This window comes from Oryx dammah, unplaced genomic scaffold (assembly GCF_014754425.2).
Source record: "Oryx dammah isolate SB20612 unplaced genomic scaffold, SCBI_Odam_1.1 HiC_scaffold_27, whole genome shotgun sequence".
Taxonomy (NCBI): domain Eukaryota; kingdom Metazoa; phylum Chordata; class Mammalia; order Artiodactyla; family Bovidae; genus Oryx; species Oryx dammah.
The window spans coordinates 97,696,455-97,712,292 of NW_024070211.1; the positions used below are offsets into that span (position 1 = coordinate 97,696,455).

The 15,838-nt window shown below is 40.9% G+C and overlaps 1 protein-coding gene and 1 pseudogene across 2 annotated transcripts in view; both read left to right on the plus strand.

The window, feature by feature from the left end:
* UPP2 (uridine phosphorylase 2) overlaps positions 1-15,838 on the plus strand; it is a 42,203-nt gene that overhangs the window by 15,278 nt on the left and 11,087 nt on the right. For both annotated transcript variants that reach the window (XM_040229126.1, XM_040229125.1), the window contains exons 5-6: positions 6,148-6,357; positions 8,499-8,645. In XM_040229126.1, coding sequence (XP_040085060.1) covers positions 6,148-6,357; positions 8,499-8,645 — 357 coding nt within the window. The remainder of the gene's footprint in view (positions 1-6,147; positions 6,358-8,498; positions 8,646-15,838) is intronic.
* On the plus strand, positions 3,537-4,135 carry LOC120854823 (annotated as a pseudogene).

Consider the following 15,838-nt stretch of genomic DNA (forward strand, 5'->3'; position numbering starts at 1 on the left):
TGAAGGGCTATGAATTGTGGGAAATTAAAGCAATGCGCTGTTGTGGATATCTATCATTTTGAAGTTCTGGTCTCATTAAGAATTCTTAGCTTATTGGTAAGATGTGTTTGTTTGTTTTGTCTTAAGAAACATTGATTTGGAGATGAAGAAGTGCAACTTGTTTCCCCCCCCCCACCCCTTATGTTTCCATTCTTTAAATGAGCCAACAGAATTGATGATGATGAAGTACTTGAATAAATAGTAGATAGTACATTAGCTTTTAACTGGGATATAAATGTTCCAGTGCATCTAAATATTAGGATGGCATGCGAATAATTTCATTATCGATGTCCACATTTTCAGTCTCCTTCTCAGTCACTGTCTTGTCTTTAGGACATTGTAAATAATTCAAAAAGCTACTTTTTTAAAATTTATTTAAAAAGTATTTGACCTACCAAGGTTCTATCATCATAGTCCACTTTGGGTCTCTACCTGGATTTCCTAAATTAACCACATGTTGACCCATGTTGGAATTTATTAAGAACCCAGAAGGATATGGTTAGGCACTATGGTAAGGGTTTGTATTTTTTTTTCTATACTAAGTCACATAATAAATATTTTAGGATTTGCAAGCCATATGGTTTCTGTTGCAACATCTGAACTCTGCCATTAGTGTGGAAACAATCATTAAAAATATGCAAATGAGTGAATGTGGCTGTGTTTCAATAAAACTCTATTTACAAAGAGGGACTGGATCTGGCCCATGAGTTGTAGTTTGCAGATCTCTGTCTATGGCATCTCTATGGAAACGTTTCACTCATTCAATGAGCTTTTACTGAGTACTTATAATGTGTCATGGATCACAGCTTTGTTGTGGCAAAGGGGCTTGCATAACTCAGTGAAGCTATAAGCCATTCCATGCAGGGCCACCCAAGATGGACAGGTCATAGTGAAGAGTTCTGACAAAACGTGGTGCACTAGAGGAAGAAATGGCAACCCGCTCCAGTATTCTTGCCATGAGAATGCCATGAACAGTATGAAAAAGCAAAAAGATATGACACCAGAAGATGAGCCTTCCAGTTCAGAAGGTGTTCAATATGCTACTGGGGAAGAGCAGAGGGCAACTACTAATAGTTCCAGAAAGAAATAGGTGGCTGGGCCAAAGCGGAAATGACACCCAGTTGTGGATATATCTGGTGGTGAAAGTGAAGTTCCATGCTGTGAATAATACTATTGCATAGGAACCTGGAATGTTAGGTCTATAAATCCAGGTAAACTGGAGGTGTTCAAGCAGGAGATGGCAAGATTGAACATCGACATCTTAGGAATCAGTGAACTATAGTGGAACAGAAAGGGCGAATTTAATTCAGGTGACCATTATATCTACTACTGGGTGCAAGAATCCCTTAGAAGAAAGAGAGTAGCCCTTATAGTCAATAAGAGTCCAAAAGGCAGTACCTGTGTGCAGCTTCAAAAACAACAGAATGATTTTGATTCATTTCTAGGCAAACCATTCAATATCACAGTAATCCAAGTCTATGCTCCAACCACGAATGCCAAAGAAGCTGGAGTTGATTGATATTATGAAGACCTACGAGACCTTGTAGAACTAACACCAAAAAAAGATGCCTTTTTCATCATAGGGGAATTGAATGAAAAGGTAGGAAGTCAAGAGATACCCAGAATAACAGGCAAGTTTGGTCTTGGATTATAAAATGAAGCAGGGTAAATGCTAACAGAGTTTTTTCACAAGGAGATGCTGGTCACAGCAAACACCCTTTTCCAATAACCCAAGAGACAGCTTTACACATGGACATCATGAGATGGTCAATACTGAAATCAGATTGATTATGTTCTTTGCAGCCAAAGATGGAGAAGCTCTATACAGTTAGCAAAAACATGACCTGGAGCTGACTGTGGCTCAGATCACTAGTTCCTTATTGCAAAATTCAGGCTTAAATTGAAAAAAGTAGGGAGATTGACTAGGATCTCTTCAAGAAAATTGGAGATATCAAGGGAATATTTCATGCAAGGATGAAAAATGAAAGTGAAAGTCGCTCAGTCACGTCTGACCCTTAGTGACCCCATGGACTACAGTCTGCTAGGCTCCTCTGTCCATGGAATTCTCCAGGTAAAAATACTGGAGTGGGTTGTCATTCCCTTCTCCAGAGGATCTTCCTGACCCAGGGATTGAACCTGGGTCTCCTGCATTGCAGGCAGATTCTTTACCAACTGAACCACTATGATAAAAGACAGAAATGGTAAGGACCTAACAGAAGCAGAAGAGATTAAGAAGAAGTGGCAAGAATATACAGAAGAACTATACAAAAAAGGCCTTACTGACCTAGATAATCATGATGGTATGGTTATTCACCTAGAGCCGAACATCTAGGAATGTGAAGTCAAATGGGCCTTAGGAAGCATCACTATGAACAAAGCTAGTGGAAGTGACGGAATTCCTGTTGAGCTATTTAAAATCCTAAATGATGATGCTATTAAAGTGCTGCACTCAACATGTCAGCAAATTTGGAAAACTTAATGGCCACAGGACTGGAAAATATCAGTTTTCCTTCCAATTTGAAAGAAGAGCAATACTAAAGAATGTTCAAATCACCATATGATTGAGCTCATTTCACATGCTAGTAAGGTTATACTCTGAATCCTTCAAGCTAGGTTTCAGTAGTAGGTGAACTGAGAACTTCCAGGTTTACCAGCTGGGTTTTGAAGAGGCAGAGGAACCAGAGATCAACTTGACAACATTCACTGGATCATGGAGAAAGCAAGATAGTTCCAGAAAAACATCTATCTCTGCTTTATTGACTCCACTAAAGCCTTTGGCTGTTTGGATCACACCAAACTGTGGAAAACTCTTAAAGAGAAAGGAGTACCAGACTACTTTACCTGTCCCTTGAGAAACCTGTATGGGGGTCAAGAAACAACAGTTAGAACAGGACATAAAACAAAAGACTGGTTCCAAATTATGAAAGCAGTATGACAAGGCTGTATATTGTCACCTTGCTTCTTTAACTGTTCTGCAGAGTATATCATGCAAAACAGTGGGTTGGATGGATCACAATCTATAATCAAGATTGCCGGGAGAAATATCAATAACCTCAGATATGCAGATGATACCACTCTAAAGGCAGAAAATGAAGAGGAACTAAAGAGCCTCTTGATGAGGGTGAAAGAAGAGAGTGGAAAAGCTGGCTTGAAACTCAACATTCAAAAAATTAAGATCATGGCATCCGAGCCCATCACTTCATGGCAAATAGAAGGGGGAAAACTGAAAACAGTGTCAGATTTTATTTTCTTGGGCTCCAAAATCACTGCAGATAGTGACTGCAGCCATGAAATAAAAAGATGCTTACTCCTTGGAAGGAAAATTATGACCAACTTAGCATATTCAAAAGCAGAGACATTACTTTGCCAACAAAGGTCCATCTAGTCAAAGCTATGGTTTTTCCAGTAGTCATGTATGGATGTGGGAGTTAGATCATAAAGAAGGTTGAGCACCAAAACTGAAGCTTTCAAATTGTGGTGCTGCCCTTTCGGCTGGAACTGCCACCTTCCAGTAATTCACAGAAATGACCAACACAAAGGGAAAGAGGAGGGGCACCCACTACATGTTCCCTAGGCCTTTCAGAAAACACAGAGTTGTTCCTTTGGCCACATACATACAAATCTACAAGAAGGATGATATCGTGGATATCAAGGGAATGGGTACTGTTGAAAAAGGAATGCCCCACAAATGTTACCATGGAAAAACTGGGAGAGTCTACGATGTTACCCAGCATGACATTGGCATCATTGTAAACAAACAAGTTAAGGGAAAGATTCTTGCCAAGAGAATTAATGTGCATATATGGCATATTAAGCAACCGAAGAGCTGAGATAGCTTTCTGAAATGTGTGAAGGAAAATGATCAGAAAAGGAAGGAAGCCAAATAGAAAGGGACTTGGGTTCAGCTGAAGTGCCAGCCTGCTCTACCCAGAGAAGTACACTTTGTGAGGACCAATGGAAAGAAACCCGAATTACTGGAGCCCATTCTCTATGAATTCATGGCCTGATGGATGTAAAAATAAAGACCTGGACTTAAAAAAAAAAATTGTGGTGCTGGAGAAGACTCTTGAGAGACCCTTGAACTGCAAGGAGATCAAACCAGTCAATCCTAAAGGAAATCAATTCTGAATATTCATTGGAAGGACTGCTGCTGAAACTGAAGCTCCAGTACTTTGGCCACCTGATTTGAAGAGTTGACTCACTGGAAAAGTCCCCGATGCTCGGAAAGATTGAAGCCAAAAGGAGAAAGAGGGTGGCAGAGGATGAGATGGTTAGATCACATCATCAACTCAATGGACATGAATTTGAGCAAATTATGGGTCTTAGTGAAGGACAGAGGAATCTGGTGTGCTGCAGTCCATGGGGTTACAAAGAGTTGGACTCTTAAGTGACTGAATAACAATAAATCTATGATGTGATAGGCATAATACTACCAAGGAGAAAACAGAGGACAAATACTGCTCTTGCCTTTATCAGTCAGTTCAGTCGCTCAGTCGTGTCCGACTCTGCGACCCCATGAATCGCAGCATGCCAGACCTGCCTGTCCATCACCAACTCCCAGAGTTCACTCAGACTCATGTCCATTGAGTCCGTGATGCCATCCAGCCATCTCATCCTCTGTCGTCCCCTTCTCCTCCTACCCCCAATCCCTCCCAGCATCAAAGTCTTTTCCAATGAGTCAACTCTTTGCATGAGGTGGCCAAAGTACTGGAGTTTCACCTTCAGCATCATTCCTTCCAAAGAAATCCCAGGGCTGATCTCCTTCAGAATGGACTGGTTGGATCTCCTTGCAGTCCATGGGACTCTCAAGAGTCTTCTCCAACACCACAGTTCAAAAGCATCAATTCTTCGGCGCTCAGCCTTCTTCACAGTCCAACTCTCATATCCATACATGACCACTGGCAAAACCATAGCCTTGACTAGACAGACCTTAGTCGGCAAAGTAATGTCTCTGCTTTTGAATATACTATCTATGTTGGTCATAACTTTTCTTCCGAGGAATAAGCGTCTTTTAATTTCATGGCTGCAGTCACCATCTGCAGTGATTTTGGAGCCCCCAAAAATACAACAGACAAACAAATGAGGAATTATGAAAAGTGTAATGAATCTTAGGACAGAGAGAATCTAGTGAAGAAAATGTTGGTCACTCAGTCATGGCCAACTGTCTGTGACCCCGTGGACTATAGCCTGCTAGGCTCCTCTGTCCATGGGATTTCCCAGGCAAGAATACTAGAGTGGGTTTGCCATTTCCTTCTCCAGGGACCTTCCCAACCCAAGGATTGAACCTAGGTCTCCTGCCAATATTGTAGGTGGATTCTTTACCATCTGAGCCACCAGGGAAAGCCTTCCTGGGGAAATTGAATGTAATCTATCTGTGTGACCTTTTAGACCTCCCCACACCCCACTGTGGATTCAGATCTTCTGAAGGAAGTGATTTAAGCTGACACTTGAAGAATGGGTTGGAATTAGTCTGATGAAAGTGCATGGGGGAGGATGAGAGAGCAAATCAGGCCAGGGGAATAACTGTTGGCAGAAAATGGTTTCTCAAGTCCCAGAGACTTGAGTTCCTGAGTCCCAGCAGCAAACCAGACTTTGTAGCAATGTAAGGTCAGACAAGAAGCCTGATTTACATGGGGTGGGAGAGAGGAGGAGGGAATGGATGTGATGAAGATCAAAGGGCAGAGAGGACAGTGATGCAAAGAAATTACAGTAATCAAAGAGTTGCAGAGAAGATTAAATATCAAGTAGTCACATCACTTTATGAAGACTACTTGCTGGCAGTCTCACTTGGTTTATTCCTGACCTAATTTATTCAAATTTGAGCCTGAAGGCCAATACTACTTTGTATGCCCAAGAGTCATGTTTGTCTTGAAATCTAAACCCCATCACATTGTAAATGTGAATCTGGAAAGACAGCAAATGTAAATGCCTATTTGGAATGTTATTATTAATTGCATTTGGAAAAGAAAATAATTTAAAACTTGAAAATCCAGAGAATCATTAGCAATTAGCATTAATTAATGCTGGAAGAAGAGATTATATACTATGTGTCACAAGTCAACTCTAAGTGACATTCTTCTGTAACCACCTATTTATCCCACACTGCAGGGATTGCACCGGGATCTGTTGTAATAACAGATGAAGCTGTGGACTCCTTCTTTAAGCCCCGGTTTGAACAGGTAATCTTGGACAACATCGTCACCAGAAGTACTGAACTTGACAAAGAACTGGCTGAGGAACTATTCAACTGTAGCAAAGAAATTTCCAACTTCCCAACCCTAATTGGACATACGATGTGTACCTATGATTTTTATGAAGGTGAGAAGAATTTATAAATTGTGAAAGCAGCAGAAAAGTACCAGCAATACTTTGTTATTCAAACCTATAATTTATATTAAAAACTTCACCATAGAGAATTAATAGTTGGGGATTTAAAAAGGCCCTGAAACAGCCTTTTCAACTTACTCAAGTAAAGAAATGTAAGGACATAATAAGCAGAAGAGACATACACATAATGAATTTTTTTGAGAGTGAGTTTAATCCTTCAAGAACAAATTGGATATTCTATGCAATTAGTGATGTTAGCAAAACCTTATCTCTATTTATACCTTTAATTTAAACTGGAAAAAGGGGATAAACTTCTATGCTTCTGCCATTTTGCGGTACATTCACCTGTACCTTGAAAAGAAGCAGGTATCTATTAAAGAGTGGGAAGCAGGAAATCAGGAGAAATACTTGGAGGAGGAAATCTTGAAGGGATGGAATAGTCTCAGATTAGTTCTCTCCTCTCTCAGCCATGAGTAAAATGTCCTCAAATCAAGTTTATGAACAACTTGAAGGTGATTTCCAAGTAGCAGTTCTTGCTACAAGGGGTGGGGGGCCAGGAGAGAAATTGCCCCAGGACAGACCCTGCTCATTCCACAAGAAAGAATCTAACCAGGGTTGGTACCATCCCTTGGAGGGCATTCTAGAAATCTTGTAGTATAGCTGTGTCTGAGTATGTTCATCAAACCACATATTACTTCACTTTAAACTATTTTTCTTTTCCCTTTGGATCAAACTTAAAGTATTACATTGAATTATAAACAATTATGTATAAAGATACATTATATTATCTATACTGGTTACTTCAGGTTAGCAAACGTGTTGTCACAACATATGTGTTATAAAATAGGAGGTGCTTTGGGTCTGATAGGGTAAAGACTCCATCTCAGGCCACTGGCCCCTTCATTGGGAGGGTCACCGATGAGTTTAAGCCAGAGCTTGCAAAGAGCACATGTAGGAGTCAAAGTTTCTTTGGGCTGCACAGTATTTTTAAAGTGTGAATTATTTTGCCAACATTTATACGTTCTGGATTTTTCATATGAAAAATATCCAGATTTGGGGCTTCTTGAAATAACATAATAACATAATATTAAAAATATAAAATAATTCATGCATGGCCACCCTGGCAAATCACATCGGGGGCTGCATTCATTGAAGGTGAGGTGAGGCTGCTCCCTTCCCACCAGGCACACCTCGTTGTCATTACCTGCTTGACTTGTGGGACGTCTGAGTTTAGATTGGTTCATTAGTGGTGTTAGCAGGCAGCTACAAGGAGTGCAGGAGAAGTAGGCAGAGTAGAAGTAGCATGAAAGATAAAGGAAAGGGGAAAAGGAGAGGAAAGGGAGACAAAAAAAAAAGAGAGAGAGAAATTGTGCAATATGGCTAACAGTGTATACTGGCCTCCCTGCTTCAACGGGACACCCTCGGAGGGAGGACCCGGTGAAGCCTGCTCCCAGCGCATGCGCAGTGGAGGAGTCCTAGCGTCTGCCTTTTCTCTGGCCCCACTAGCAGATGCAGGTGGAATTAAGTGCTAAATAAACACTGAGAGCATCCTAAAAGGGAAAAATGTGATCACAAAAGGCTAGCGTGCAGCCTGAGGTGTGTGGCAGAGAACAGGGTTGACAAATCAACTGTCTGTATGTACCTACCATGGTCCATGATGGTCAGACGGAACTGCAATATCCAAACCACCCTCCTGATCCTCGAGTAGCTTAGCATCATCACTGGGGCTTAGAGCATTTTATTCTTCTGCAGCAACTGTTTCTGGGCCATCTGCCAGTCACAGGAGCAACTTGAGATTTTCCTCAAAGGGCAGATCTTTCAGCAACCCTCCAGATCCGGCTATCCCTGGGCACAGTGATGGCTGCTGAGGCCACTCAGGGGTTACTTGCCCCAGAGTTGGGGAGCTCAGTGTCATGGAGACCCCACTCTATGTGAGATGCTTGAGCTAGGCACAGTCTTGCCTCATGTCCTCTGGTAGCATGATTCAGATGGCTAGATTTATCTTATCTGGGGTGCAGGCCCACAGGTTAGAGTTAGCCACAGGGCACTTGGTCTGACAGCAAGCCTCTTAGTGATGCCACAGTGATTGTAGTAGGACATCAAGTCGCTAAACATTCTGCATTCTCTTTCAGGCCAGGGTCGACTCGATGGAGCACTGTGCTCTTTTTCCAGAGAAAAGGGTTTAGATTACTTGAAGAGAGCATATAATGCTGGCATCAGAAATATCGAAATGGAATCTACAGTGTTTGCAGCCATGTGTAGACTTTGTGGTCTAAAAGGTAAGACTTTCATGAATGCCTAGGGTCAAATTATCTTCTTTCATGAAGTTATTTTCACGCTTCAGGAGAAGAAAAAGGAATTCAGCTATATATTACTTTGGGTTGAAAGCATGATTATGTCATAATATCTTCTGAGTGGGTAGGACATTATTCCTATTTTGCAAATGAGGAAACTAAACCTTAAGGGTCAAAAGTGAGTTGCCCACCATCGCTAGATAGTGGGTTATATAGCCATGACTTGACAGCAGGTTCAGTTTTCTTCATCCTAATAGTGACTGCTGTTTTCTACTACAATTGGATTTACTGAGACATGACACAAATAACATATCCCTAAAACAGTCCATCAAAGGACAAAACATCAGTGGAGCAGTGTGTTTTTAGTTAATTTACATGTATTTTTGCTTTTCCCACCCTTTTATTTTGAAAAGAAATCAAGAATACAGAAAAATTAAAAGAATAGTATAATACTTAGGTACCCTTTACCAAAATTCAAGTTTTTAGTATTTTCACTTTTGCACATATACATCTAAATATATATGTATGTGTGTGTATGCATATATATATATATACATCTATTTGGTTTTTTCTTCTGAATCATTATAAATAAATTACAAATATCATGCCACTTAACTTTTGTACCTCAGCATCATTTCCTAAGAATAAGGATGTCTTCCTAATGTCCATAATACAATTATCAAACAAGAAAAGCTAAGAAAAGTAAAAATCATTTCATAACATCATTTAACATCCATTCCATATTTAAATTTTCTGAGTGTCCTAAGAATATCTTTAAAGAGTACTTTAATCCAGTATTGAATTAACTTTATATGCCATATTGCTTGGTTATTGTATCTTTGTATTTTTACAGCTAGAATAGTCTCCCTACTTTTCTTTTTTTCCTGGGACTGTGATTTTTTTGAAAAGTCCAGGCTGCTATCCTGTAGCACACCCATGTTCTAGATCTGTCTGCACACATCATTTCAAGGTTTCACTTGGGCATTTATACTGAATATTTCCTGTAAAGCAGAAGCGAAATCTAGGGGCTTGATTAGAGTCAGCTATGTGGCAAGAAGATTTCATAGTAATGTAAACTATGTACATTAGTTTCCCTTGTTCCATATCAGAGAAAGGTAAGGTGAAGATATTCCACTATCAGTAATTTTGCATCACTTGGTTCAAGTGGTAACTGCCATCTCTTGCCATTGAAAAATTAACGCTTTCTCTTTGTAAGTAACAAGTAACCTTGGGGATGATAATTTGGCATTTTGATAATTTTGATTTTCTAATTCCATCATTCCTCCTACATATATTAGCTGGTATTTTTTTAAAAGAGGCTTTCTTTCTCACACTCCTCTCTCTCTCTCTTTTTGGGGACAGGGAGTTATTGTTTTGCTCATTGTGTTCAAAGCAGTGTGTATATACAGCTTCTGTCATTATTCTTTTTGATATTCAAATTATCCCAAAATTGGCCAGGAAGAGTCTCTTCTAGCATCCTTTTTTTGACATAATCCTCTTAGCATTTAGGCATCACTTGCATTGTCTTTGCCTCAGGTCTGGAATCATACATGTCTCCAAGAAGCTCTGCTTCTTTGGGTGGAGAATGGCATTATGAAGCCAAATATGGATGTGGCATGCATTTTTATTTTGGGTGAAATTATTCCCATAGAACCACTAACCTTTGACCAATACCAAGAAAACCTATTGAAGTAAAACAGAATTTTCACAAGAATTAGTCAATATAACTATTCTTTTTTATTTAAAATCATTTTCATACTCATCTTCTAGATTAAAAAAATCAAGCTTAACTGATGGAAAATGTAAAGCTGCAAAGTTAGTTAAATATTATATGTTAACTTGGCTATGAAAGCCTCATATCTAAAGCTAAATAGCATCATCTAAAATAATATTTTTGAGTGGAAAGCAGTCCCCAAATATGAATAATGATGTTCAAGAAAACATTGGAGCAACTTTAAAAAAAAAATGCCTAGTTTTGTTTTTCACATGGCAATTATCTTTTTCATAAGAGTCCATAAAAAATGTCATCTATTCAAATGTGTTTTATAGCATGCCTACTGAGTGCATGACACAATACAAAAAGCCTGGTTTTTAAATCAGATTTTTGGCTGATAAGATTTGTCTCAATCATTGTCTTCCTAAAGAAAGAAGAACTTTCTCCTATGCATCAACTAGTTTCCTGAGCACCCAGGCAGTATGGACACTGCAAAGGATGACACAGAATCTCTGCCCTTGAGGAGTTCTAGAGGGGAGAGAAATAACAACAAAGAGTTATATATAACAATATTGTAGTGTGCTAGATGCTGAGGAGCATGATGGTGAAAAAATAAGGCAGGGAAAGGGCACAGGGACAACCAAGGTAAGGAGGAAAACCATAAATTAAAATAGGGAAGGGTGCACAGAGAAGGTGCCATTTAGGAAAATGCCACATGGGTGTCTGGGCAAAGCAGTCTGGGAAATGCAAATCTAAGACTGCCAAGCAGTAGCATTCAGAGTGTCTGGACACACAGGGAGACCAGTATGTCTGGAGGGCAGTGACAGCAGTGGAGAGGGTAGGGGATGGAGTCAATGAGGACTGTGTGGTCCCCATGAGAACTGTGACTGAGCAACATGAGAAGCCATTGGAGGCCTTTGAATGGAGAAGTGATGGGATCTGGCTTGCCTTTGAACAGCAGCATACTGGCTGCTGATCTAGGAAGAGCCGACTGGGGTCCATGGCAGAAGCAGGGAGAAAGGAAGGCTGATCCCATAGTCTAGGGAGATATGAACAACAGTCGAGAAAGTGGGAAGCAATCATGCTAGATATAGCTGGAAAGAAAACCCAACAAGATTTGTTGACAATGTGATGTGAATTTGGAGAGAAACAGAGTGAAGATCAATTCCCAGGTTTTGGGCCTGAACAGCTGGAAGGATGGAGTTATCACAGTTGGGACAGAGAAAATTCGGTGGGGCTTTGGGGGTACCGTGAAAGTGAAAGTTGCTCAGTTGTGTCCGACTCTTTGTGACCCCCTGGACCATACAGCCCATGGAATTCTCCAGGCCAGAATACTGGAAAGGGTAGCCTTTCCCTTCTCCAGGGGATCTTCTCAACCCAGGGATTGAACACAGATCTCCCACATTGCAGGCAGATTCTTCACCAGCTGAGCCACAAGGGAAGCCCAGGAATACTGGAGTGAGTAGCCTATCCCTTCTCCAGCGGATCTTCCCGACCCAGGAACTGAACCACGATCTCCTGCATTGCAGGCAGATTCTTTACCAACTGAGCTATCAGGGAAGTCCTGGGGGTACTGTCAGTCAGTTCAGTTCAGTTCAGTCGCTCAATCGTGTCTGACTCTTTGCGACCCCATGAATCGCAGCACGCCAGGACTGCCTGTCCATCACCAACTTCTGGAGTTCACTCAGACTCACGTCCATTGAGTCAGTGATGTCATCCAGCCATCTCATCCTCTGTCGTCCCCTTGTCCCCCTGCCCCCAATCCCTCCCAGCATCAGAGTCTTTTCCAATGGGTCAACTCTTCGCATAACGTGGCCAAAGTACTGGAGTTTCAGCTTTAGCATCATTCCTTTCAAAGAACACCCAGGGCTGATCTCCTTCAGAATGGACTGGTTGGATCTCCTTGCAGTCCAAGGGACTCTCAAGAGTCTTCTCCAACACCACGGTTCAAAAGCATCAATTCTTCGAGCTCAGCTTTCTTCTATTGTGACAGTCCAACTCTCACATCCATACATGACCACAGGAAAAACCATAGCCTTGACTAGACGGACCTTTGTTGGCAAAGCAATGTCTCTGCTTTTCAATATGCTATCTAGGTTAGTCATAACTTTTCTTCCAAGCAGTAAGCGTCTTTTAATTTCATGGCTGCAGCACCATCTGCAGTGATTTTGGAGCCCCCCAAAATAAAGTCTGACACTGTTTCCACTCTTTCCCCATCTATTTCCCATGAAGTGATGGGACCAGATGCCATGATCTTTGTTTTCTGAATGTTGAGCTTTAAGCCAACTTTTTCACTCTCCTCTTTCACTTTCATCAAGAGGCTTTTTAGTTCCTCTTCACTTTCTGCCATAAGGGTGGTGTCATCTGCATATCTGAGGGTATTATTGATATTTCTCTTGGCAATCTTGATTCCAGCTTGTGCTTCTTCCAGCCCAGCATTTCTCATGATGTACTCTGCATAGAAGTTAAATAAGCAGGGTGACAATATACAGCCTTCACGTACTCCTTTTCCTATTTGAAACCAGTTTGTTGTTCCATGTCCAGTTTTAACTGTTGCTTCCTAACCTGCATACAGGTTTCTCAAGAGGCAGGTCAGATGGTCTGGTATTCCCATCTCTTTCAGAATTTTCCACAGTTTATTGTGATTCACACAGTCTCAAGGCTTTGGCATAGTCAATAAAGCAGAAGTAGATGTTTTTCTGGAACTCTCTTGCTTTTTCGATGATCCAGTGGATGTTGGCACTTTGATCCTTGGTTCCTCTGCCTTTTCTAAAACCAGCTTGAACATCTGGAAGTCACAGTTCACATATTGCTGAAACCTGGCTTGGAGAATTTTGAGCATGACTTTACTAGCATGTGAGATGAGTGCAATTGTGCGGTAGTTTGAGCATTCTTTGGCATTGCCTTTCTTTGGAATTGGAATGAAAACTGACCTTTTCCAGTCCTGTGGCCACTGCTGAGTTTTCCAAATTTGCTGGCATATTGAGTGTAGCACTTTCACAGGATCATCTTTCAGGATTTGAACTAGCTCAACTGGAATTCCATCACCTCCACTAGCTTTGTTTGTAGTGATGCTTTCTAAGGCCCACTTGACTTCACATTCCAGGATGTCTGGCTCTAGGTGAGTGATCACACCATCATGATTATCTTGGTCTTGAAGATCTTTTTTGTACAGTTCTTCTTGTCAAACAAGAGATGGCAAGAGTGAACATCGACATTCTAGGAATCTGTGAACTAAAATGGACTGGAATGGTGAATTTAACTCAGATGACCATTATATCTACTACTGTGGACAGGAATCCCTTAAAAGAAAGGGAGTAGCCATCATCTTCAACAAAAGAGTCCGAAATGCAGTACTTGGATGCAATCTCAAAAATGACAGAATGATCTCTGTTCGTTTCCAAGGCAAACCATTCAATAGCACAGTAATCCAAGTCTATGCCCCAACCAGTAACACTAAAGAAGCTGGAGTTGAATGGTTCTATGAAGACCTAGAAGATCTTTTAGAACTAACACCCAAAGAAGATGTCCTTTTCATTATAGGGGACTGGAATACAAAAGTAGGAAGTCAAGAAACACCTGGAGTAACAGGCAAATCTGGCCTTGGAATGTGGAATGAAGCAGGGCAAAGACTAATAGAGTTTTGCCAAGAAAATGCACTTGTCATAGCAAACACCCTTTTCCAACAACACAAGAGAAGACTCTACACATGGACATCACCAGATAATCAATACCGAAATCAGGTTGATTATATTCTTTCCAGCCAAAGATGGAGAAGCTCTATACAGTCAACAGAAACAAGACCAGGAGCTCACTGTGGCTCAGATCATGAACTCCTTATTGCCAAATTCAGACTTAAATTGAAGAAAATAGGGAAAACCATTAGACCATTCAGGTATGACCTAAATCAAATCCCTTATGATTATACAGTGGAAGTGAGAAATAGATTTAAGGGGCTAGATGTGATAGATAGAGTGCCTGATGAACTATGGACGGAGGTCCCTGACATTGTACAGGAGTCAGGGATCAAGACCATCCCCATGGAAAAGAAATGCAAAAAAAGCAAAATGGCTGTCTGGGGAGGCCTTACAAATAGCTGTGAAAAGAAGAGAGGCTAAAAGCAAAGGAGAAAAGGAAAGATACAAGCATCTGAATGCAGAGTTCCAAAGAATAGCAAGAAGAGATAAGAAAGCCTTCCTCAGTGATCAATGCAAAGAAATAGAGGAAAACAACAGAATGGGAAAGACTAGAGATCTCTTCAAGAAAATTAGAGATACCAAGGGAACATTTCATGCAAAGATGGGCTCGATAAAGGACAGAAATGGTCTGGCCCTAACAGAAGCAGAAGATATTAAGAAGAGGTCAGGGTACTGTAGTAGATGTCAAATAGAGGTTAAATAAGCAGGTGGGTTTATCAATCTTGAGTTTAGGTGTGAAGTTTGGACTGGAGAAGTAAAGAAAGAAAGTTGTAAGTTGACAACATGTAGGTAGCATTTAAAGTCCTACAATGAATGAGATGACAAAGCAAATCAATGTAGAAACAGATGAAAAAGTTAGGGCAGGTGAGGGAGATCTAGGAGAAACTAAGGAGGAGGGGTCAGTGCAATTAGCAGAACACTTGGAGTCTAGTGTCCCAGAACCAAAGAAGAAATCTTCAAAGAAGCAAAGAAGCATAGCCCGGTAATGATTTACTTGATCACAAGTAGAATTTTAATTCTAGTATTTGTCCTTATTGTCACCTAATTTTAACACACAAAGCTACAAACAAAATGTATGTGGTAACATTTCTAAAAGCACATCTTATAAAGAAGTTGTAGGTCACGAGATGAATTGTAGAACCATTACTCTCACCGCAGAATGAAAGCACACACAAATCCTTGTATCATGTGAGTGAAGGATGTAATTGCATCCTTGTCTCCCTTAGAAGGCCATCATTAAAGCCCACTTTCAGGGAAGCAATAACATCTGCTTTTCTTCCACAAGTTAGTAAGGGTGGGAGACCTAGCTGGGAGCAACTCGCCCTTCCCTGAGCCGCAGCCCAACCAGCAATGACCTGCAGGAACCCCTGGACTCAGATGATTTCTGCTCCAGGAAATGTTTCCTCACGTTTCTTTCGTATGGAGATAGCAAGTGGTCACTTGAGTGACCTAATATGCAAATTAGGTGACCTCCCTCTAATATGCAAATGGAGGAAAATTTGGTAACCAATTTAGTCAAACACAACATGCCAGGTCACGAACTGCTGCCCTGATGTAAGTTTGGTGATCATCATCAGTTCTTTCTTAAGAGGCAGTCAGAGAGAGTTCTAGGCTTGTGAACACTGGACCCGTCTTTCTTTGAAATGTTGCCAAAACCTCAGAGAAGTTACTGATGTGAGAGAGTTTTTGCCCTTGCCACAAGTCCTTGTGACCTTGCTCTCTCTGCCACCTGCAGGTCCCCTCCTAGGCTCTTTCCTCTCCAGCAT